This window comes from Osmerus eperlanus, chromosome 13, assembly GCF_963692335.1.
Source record: "Osmerus eperlanus chromosome 13, fOsmEpe2.1, whole genome shotgun sequence".
NCBI classification, from domain to species: Eukaryota; Metazoa; Chordata; class Actinopteri; order Osmeriformes; family Osmeridae; genus Osmerus; species Osmerus eperlanus.
The window spans coordinates 17,034,427-17,043,352 of NC_085030.1; the positions used below are offsets into that span (position 1 = coordinate 17,034,427).

At 42.1% G+C, this 8,926-nt stretch overlaps 1 protein-coding gene across 1 annotated transcript; it reads right to left on the reverse strand.

Annotated features, from left to right (window-relative positions):
- Positions 1 to 3,332: 3,332 nt before the first annotated feature.
- tmem33 (transmembrane protein 33) lies at positions 3,333 to 7,551 on the reverse strand. The gene is made up of 8 exons (XM_062476692.1): positions 7,393 to 7,551; positions 6,497 to 6,567; positions 6,313 to 6,407; positions 5,723 to 5,910; positions 5,239 to 5,306; positions 4,999 to 5,132; positions 4,781 to 4,864; positions 3,333 to 4,427 (listed from the first exon to the last, which is right to left on the reverse strand). Exons 2-8 carry the CDS (start codon positions 6,542 to 6,544, stop codon positions 4,298 to 4,300), a joined length of 747 nt encoding a protein of 248 aa, XP_062332676.1. The 5' UTR covers positions 6,545 to 6,567; positions 7,393 to 7,551; the 3' UTR covers positions 3,333 to 4,297.
- Positions 7,552 to 8,926: the final 1,375 nt, after the last annotated feature.

An 8,926-nucleotide genomic window follows, 5' to 3' on the forward strand; every position in this document is an offset into this window, starting at 1 on the left:
TTGGTCATTTCACACATGCTAACCCCTTTGGTCAATTCATCTGCATCAGCCTTGTTGGAGAGTCAGGAAAGCTGGGCCTCTGTAAGACATCAGCCTTGTTGGAGAGTAAGGAAAGCTGGGCCTCTTTAAGACATCAGCCTTGTTGGAGAGTAAGGAAAGCTGGGCCTCTTTAAGACATCAGCCTTGTTGGAGAGTCAGGAAAGCTGGGCCTCTGTAAGACATCAGCCTTGTTGGAGAGTCAGGAAAGCTGGGCCTCTGTAAGACATCAGCCTTGTTGGAGAGTCAGGAAAGCTGGGCCTCTGTAAGACATCAGCCTTGTTGGAGAGTCAGGAAAGCTGGGCCTCTGTAAGACATCAGCCTTGTTGGAGTCAGGAAAGCTGGGCCTCTGTAAGACATCAGCCTTGTTGGAGAGTCAGGAAAGCTGGGCCTCTGTAAGACATCAGCCTTGTTGGAGAGTCAGGAAAGCTGGGCCTCTGTAAGACATCAGCCTTGTTGGAGAGTCAGGAAAGCTGGGCCTCTGTAAGACATCAGCCTTGTTGGTGGCAGTGTATCCAGTGAGCTACTGAGCCGCCCCATGTTATGTTATTCATACGCAGTGAAGAGCCAGGAGTCAATGCATCTTTTTCTACAATATTTTAATCATTTACATTTAGTCATTTAGCAGACGCTCTTATCCAGAGCGACTTACAGTAAGTACAGGGACATTCCCCCCGAAGCAACTAGGGTGAAGTGCCTTGCCCAAGGACACAAAGTCAATTGACACGGCCGGGAATCGAACTGGCAACCTTCAGATTACTAGCCCGACTCCCTCACCGCTCAGCCATCTGGCTCCATGCTAACCCCTCATTTCATCCAAAACACACATGCTAACCCCTTTGGTCATTTCATCCAAAACACACATGCTAACCCCTTTGGTCATTTCATCCAAAACACACATGCTAACCCCTTTGGTCATTTCATTCAAAACACACATGCTAACCCCTTTGGTCATTTCATCCAAAACACACATGCTAACCCCTTTGGTCATTTCTTCCAAAACACACATACTAAACCCTTTGGTCATTTAATTCAAAACACACATACTAACCCCTTTGGTCATTTCTTCCAAAACACACATACTAAACCCTTTGGTCATTTAATTCAAAACACACATACTAACCCCTTTGGTCATTTAATTCAAAACACACATACTAACCCCTTTGGTCATTTCATTCAAAACACACATACTAACCCCTTAGGTCATTTCACACATGCTAACCCCTTTGGTCATTGCATCCAAAACACACATACTAACCCCTTTGGTCATTTCATTCAAAACACACATACTAACCCCTTTGGTCATTTCATTCAAAACACACATGCTAACCCCTTTGGTCATTTCATCCAAAACACACATGCTAACCCCTTTGGTGATTTCATTCAAAACACACATACTAACCCCTTTGGTCATTTCATCCAAAACACACATGCTAACCCCTTTGGTCATTTCTTCCAAAACACACATACTAAACCCTTTGGTCATTTAATTCAAAACACACATGCTAACCCCTTTGGTCATTTAATTCAAAACACACATGCTAACCCCTTTGGTCATTTCATCCAAAACACACATGCTAACCCCTTTGGTCATTTCATCCAAAACACACATGCTAACCCCTTTGGTCATTTCATTCAAAACACACATGCTAACCCCTTTGGTCATTTCATCCAAAACACACATGCTAACCCCTTTGGTCATTTCTTCCAAAACACACATACTAAACCCTTTGGTCATTTAATTCAAAACACACATACTAACCCCTTTGGTCATTTAATTCAAAACACACATACTAACCCCTTTGGTCATTTCATTCAAAACACACATACTAACCCCTTAGGTCATTTCACACATGCTAACCCCTTTGGTCATTGCATCCAAAACACACATACTAACCCCTTTGGTCATTTCATTCAAAACACACATACTAACCCCTTTGGTCATTTCATTCAAAACACACATGCTAACCCCTTTGGTCATTTCATCCAAAACACACATGCTAACCCCTTTGGTCATTTCATTCAAAACACACATACTAACCCCTTTGGTCATTTCATCCAAAACACACATGCTAACCCCTTTGGTCATTTCTTCCAAAACACACATACTAAACCCTTTGGTCATTTAATTCAAAACACACATGCTAACCCCTTTGGTCATTTAATTCAAAACACACATGCTAACCCCTTTGGTCATTTCATTCAAAACACACATACTAACCCCTTTGGTCATTTAATTCAAAACACACATGCTAACCCCTTTGGTCATTTCTTCCAAAACACACATGCTAACCCCTTTGGTAATTTCATCCAAAACACACATACTAACCCCTTTGGTCATTTCACACATGCTAACCCCTTTGGTCATATCATCTGCATCAGCCTTGTTGGAGAGTCAGGAAAGCTGGTCCTCTGTAAGACATCAGCCTTGTTGGAGAGTCAGGAAAGCTGGGCCTCTGTAAGACATCAGCCTTGTTGGAGAGTAAGGAAAGCTGGGCCTCTTTAACCCTTGTGTTATCTTCGGGTCATTGTGACCCACCGTCGTATTGCGACAAATTTACCGCATACAAAGACAAAGTGAAGCATTTTCTTTTAACAGCTAGGCTGTCTCAGACCCCCCACATTGCAAAGGTTAAAAGAAAATTATTTTAATTTGTTTTTGTATTGGGTAAAATTGGGTAAACACAACGATGGTTCGTTATGAACCTTTGGGTCATGTGACCCGAAGGCAGCACGAGGGTTAAGACATCAGCCTTGTTGGAGAGTCAGGAAAGCTGGGCCTCTTTAAGACATCAGCCTTGTTGGAGCGTCAGGAAAGCTGGGCCTCTGTAAGACATCAGCCTTGTTGGAGCGTCAGGAAAGCTGGGCCTCTGTAAGACATCAGCCTTGTTGGAGAGTCAGGAAAGCTGGGCCTCTGTAAGACATCAGCCTTGTTGGAGAGTCAGGAAAGCTGGGCCTCTGTAAGACATCAGCCTTGTTGGAGAGTCAGGAAAGCTGGGCCTCTGTAAGACATCAGCCTTGTTGGTGGCAGTGTATCCAGTGAGCTACTGAGCCGCCCCATGTTATGTTATTCATACGCAGTGAAGAGCCAGGAGTCAATGCATCTTTTTCTACAATATTTTAATCATTTCAGGTAATTGATCATTTTATTCCATATCTACACAAACATGGTTTTCCTACAGGAAAGCTGGGCCTCTGTAAGACATCAGCCTTGTTGGTGGCAGTGTATCCAGTGAGCTACTGAGCCGCCCCATGTTATGTTATTCATACGCAGTGAAGAGCCAGGAGTCAATGCATCTTTTTCTACAATATTTTATTCATTTCAGGTAATTGATCATTTTATTCCATATCTACACAAACATGGTTTTCCTACAGGTAAATAATAAATACATCTACATGGCATAACAGAGCATGCGATGAACCACATCTACACTAGCCACAACTCAGTCACACTGAATGGAAATTTGAAGTCATTTGATCAGGAAACATGTTCAGGATTCACCTATGGTCTTGCATTTAAACTATTAGGTGTATTCTCTCCAAAGTCTGTGTGACATGCGTTGTATATGGAGCGCTTAAGTGGTGAAGCTGATTGATTCAAACCAATTCTATCATCTTGACTTGGATCAACTATGGCAGATATTCAATTTCAGTGCCTAATTTTGACCCTGTTCCTTTCTCTACATCGCTTTTAAATTGTATTAATATCTATATATCACATTTAGATTCCAAGTAAAACATGTTAAGACAAAATAAGTCATGGAGGCCAATGCATTTCACATACAAAAAAAGTAGAAAATGGAATTGGTGATATAGAAACTACACACACACACATAAACCATCCTTCATTCATGTCACTTTGAAAAACAGAAAATGATTATAAAAAAACAATGACTGCAACTGGTATCATCACCTACCTAATCTCAGAAGGTTAATATGATCATTTTGTGAGAGAACAAGTATTTGCCATGAATAAATAAACAGTACAGGACCAAACAAAAACCTTATTACCATCAGGGGATCAATCCTGAAAGTCAGCAGGTGCACTTTCCAACGAGCAGGGGGGTGTGGCTGCAGCCAGCAGTTCCATAAAGCCTAATATCGATGTGATCAAGGTTCAGACCATCGCAGGCAGGGCTTCTACAATGGTGTATGTACAGAGCTGTAGGGACGAACCGGACCTGAAACATTCAAAGGTTTTTGTTGTTGTTGTTTGGTGGTCCCTCCAGTTGGCCTCTGCCCCGGATGGTGAAAACACAGCTCACACCCCCGTGGGGGCGAGCCGGCTGATGAAGCCGATGCTGTTGAGGCACATTCTCCTGAAGAAGGCAGGGCAGACAGGCTTCATGATGAGGTGTTCTATAAGAATCCGCAGCTCGGTGAACAACGTGCTGGGAGGAGGAGAACAAGCAGCCGAACACAGGAAGAGGGATTAACGGAAGGACAGGATTGAAATATAAAAACGTTATCCAAAACTTGACATGAGTTACAGTAGCCCTTTAGAGCCATCACAGATGAGATCATGACTGTTTCTAAAGATTTCAAGTGTGGCTGTCTTCACATTAAACGTAGAGTTATTTCACAAGCCTCATACTGTGACACACACACCAAAACATAGTTACTCTACGGGTTCATCAAAACAACTGACATCTGCATCACAGCACCTTATACAGGTTTCAGATCTATTCAACTTTTTATTGACGTCTTGACCTAGCAACGCTGCAGATACGTGGGCTAGTCTTACCGACAGTAGGGGTTTCTTCTAGAGGTGTAACGGAGGGTGAGGAACCGGTAGTAGATGAAGGGTTGCAGCAAGCTGCCTTGGCCACTGTCAACAAAACACATGGAGGGACTTGACTCAGAAACACTCTCAGCAGACCTGCTTACTGTCGACTGAAGTCTGTTTATAGAGAAACATTTACATTTTTGAAAGTCATGTCAATATGAACAAAAATCGATTACCTCAGGAGCATGAATACAGTGGCTGGCATTAGGAATATCTCATTGCAGGCGATGAACTTGAGGATGTTTTGCTGGTTCGCTGTGAGCTTGTCGAGGAAGTTTCTCACGAAGGCAAGGCTGTTGGGACCCATCGCCTACATGGACGTTAGGAAGAAGGAATGAATTAGGATTCAAGAAACTGGCAGCCTATCAATATCAATCCCTTAGCTGTGTTTGGACTGTGTGATCATGCACCCTTACATCTAGAACCTTCTTTGTATACGTAGTTGCATGGAGCAGGGAGAAGAGGAAAACAGGGAATATGCTCACTGAAGACGGCAGTTAAGAAACAAAACGGAAATATCTTGGAATTCACTTTGACACAATGAAAACTCTGCATTGAACGATTTACCACATGTTTACATTATCAACATGTAAACCTGTTTGCATCAGTCTGAAACACTCCCCAAACCAGTTGTGGAGGATCATGGAGAGCTTTGTGCCTTTACAAACAAATAAGGTTGTATGAATAATTCCAGGGGTGTAGGTCTCATTATACAGGATTCTACACCCACCTTTAGTGAACGACAAGCCCATCCCCCACACCATTTATAAAGAAAACAAAATTAACGGCCACATACTCCATCAGTAAAAAAAAAAAATACCCCGCCCACATTTCAGAACCTACTCCCCAGAATAATTCCTATTTCTTCCAAATCCAGGTGTGTGTGGACTGAAAGGATACTGGTGATGGGGTAGGAGTTGACCAGGATGAGGGAGTACAGCAGGTAGTGACAGCTGTCCTCTTGGAGAGCCTGGGCCAGGAAGGCTCTGCTGAGCTGGAAGTGCGGGAGCCTCTGGTGCAGCCGCAGGGCGCTGGTCAGGGCGTTGGCCAGCAGAGCACGCTGGTAGAAGTTAGCTGCTGCCTGAGGCCTGGAGATCAGGAAGGAAGACGCACACATCAGGCCCAGGAGACACGGGCCAAGATCATCTGCTGTACTTTGTATATGCAATTTTTGTACGTTGCTTTGGATACAAGCGTCCGGTAAAATGGATGAAATGTAAATAGTCTTATACTGTAGTCTTCGGTATGACACTTTGAAGTGCTTTGACATGGGTACAAAATGTTTGTAAGTTGTGTGCAAATGCATGTCTGTCATCATATGGTTAATAGTAGAAATGTATTGTTTTGTTATTTGTTTTGCTTGTTAATTGGTGTCCCTTGCTTACAGACTAAGTATAATCAAGTGTAATTTCCATAACCTCTCCATCAGCGGATAATGATGTGCGTGATACTAACAATAATTACACTCAGGCAGTGTTCGAGTTACTTACCCTAGAAGTGGCAGGATGAACATGATTGAACAGTACACTGTGAAGACCCGTGACAGCCACATCGCTGTCTCCAACTTGTTCGCCAACATATATTGCTTTAAAAAAGGAAAACGGTATCAACAGAGTTTATAATTTATTTACGATAATGGCTGTCAGTATTGATTTGAGACGCACTAATACTCACTACTGGTCCTAGTTGAGGAGGGGGGGTCGTTTGCTCCGTGTCAGCCATCTTGACGTTAAACTCTGGTTGCCCTACATGAAAAAGGAACCTTGGTTTATAGAATAACCTTGTTAGTCCTACCTTAGTAACTTAATTGAATGACTAATTGAACGAACTTTGCTCCAGTGGCTAGCATGCTCATCGTCTCAGACGAAGCAAGGCAGCATTTCTTTATGCAATACGTCGCTTTACTGAATGTGTATTTAATTATTTAAAAAATCTAGCTGCAACTATTTCATGATGACGCGTATTTTAAGCCTTTGTAAGATGTATAGCCAACTGGATAGCTAGCAAGTTATTAAGTACTAACGTTAGCTCATTGAACCGGTGTAAACACATAGCTCTCAAACTGTGTTGCACATGCACCGTTTCAAACAATCAATGTTATATAAGGATGTATCATAGATAACCATGTAATGTGTACGACTAAACGTATTTATTTCAGAAAATAGCCTGAGTGCGTTAGCTAGCGAGATAGCTTCGAAACAGAAGCTAACGTTAGCTAACCACATGACAGTGCAAGCTAGATAGCTTGGCTAGTATGAGAAATCCAGGAAGTGTAAATGATTATGTAGGTTTGATCTTCGCCTTATTTATTATTTGGGGGGCAGGGCATTTCAAAAGAGCAGCACACTAAATAACGTAAATGTAGAATTATGTGTTAAATGGCAGCACAAATTACTGACTATAAAAGCTAGCGAGTGTTATGTCTTGCTCGATAGCTACTAATGCTATCAAGCTATCGACGCAAGCAAAGCTGTCTGGAATGTTCTGACAGTTAGCTAGTAAGTCTAAGACAGCAAGCTAAATGTAGTTGAATTACTTAATGTGTTTGCAGACATGTACTGCTTATTTACCTGGAACTTGTCGACGTTAAAACTAGTTGTCACTTCACTGGTGATAGATTCCGTTTCTTACACTGTTGCTTATTTCTTGTGTTAGCTACTGTCTTGCTCAACGACACGCGTCGGTAGCTACTGCCAGTGACGAAGGCGATCAGCTGACCCCCTCTTGCACCAAGGAGAAATCGTTATCGCGATGTTTGTAGCCAAGCAGCAAAAATAGGTACTTTGATTGGATGTAAAAGTGAAGGAGCAACGCGTAGATGTTTGTTCATGGTGATGCAAACATGATGACAAAGAAAGACTAAAAAGGATATCTAACTGACTTCATTAACTTTCTGCATTAGTACGACCACAGGGAATGAAAATCCATGGGGAGAGGTGGTTGTGGCCTTATGGAGTTCAGCCTATATGCAGATGTTTGTGGGTGAGAGAGAGAGAGAGAGAGAGAGAGAGAGAGAGAGAGAGAGAGAGAGAGAGAGAGAGAGAGAGAGAGAGAGAGAGAGAGAGAGAGAGAGAGAGAGAGAGAGAGAGAGAGAGAGAGAGAGAGAGAGCAGAACAACATCAGAAGACTTGGGGGATGGGAAGATGAGTTCAGTCATTGACTTAAAGGTCTACTGCAACATGAGTCTAGTGTATGACTCCTGGTTATCAATATAGCACAGATCCTAGGCTATTCTATAAACAGTTACTATTTCTGGACTGACCACCGAAACTCTGTAGAACCATGCACTTCTGATCCTTGATATTTTGCTGTACTACACTATTTGTAGGTTTGGATAAAAGCGTCTGCTAAATTAACAAAACGTAAATGTCAAATGGGGTATTTTGGGTGAGTCTGAATTGTCTAATTAATTTAATTGACTTGACAACCAAGGAGAAATGTGGGTCGTGAGGTTAGACCAGCTGACAAACACTGATTGTTGATACTATGCTAGGGGCCCGTGTGACGAGTTCACTGTACATGTCAAATGTTCTCACTGTGGCAACATGCGGTACTGCACTTTACATATGATTGACAGCTGTCGTTGTCCGTGGTGCTGAAAAAGAATGCTGAGCTACTGGACTAACGGACGATTAGTTTCCTTCGAGACTAATCATAAGCAGATGGCACAAATTTAGTTTGCCTAATTTATATGAATGAATTAGTTCATATATGTGTGCAGTAAGAGTACTTCATTCCTATCCTAAATAATTATTCAACTGAAATCATCACAGAAGAATCTATGGGGCCTTGATAAACTTAGATATAGGCCTAAATTTAAACTACCAAACAGATCAGACGTGCAGAGTAATTTTTTTTACTATCAAAAAAATATATATTTATGGCTGCAAATTATGTGCAAATTTATGAAGCCTATTTATAAGGCGTGTCTATGCTGCAGATGAGGCGAGCCAAGAGCTCTTTGTGAACGGTTTATGTAACGCCACAATATCACTAGATGGCGTACTCGCCCATTATATTGTGGACAAAGCATGAGTTGGCAATCCCGTTATAGGCCCAAGGATAATTCATTTTGGCTATGTATAATACTGTATTTGGTGGTCC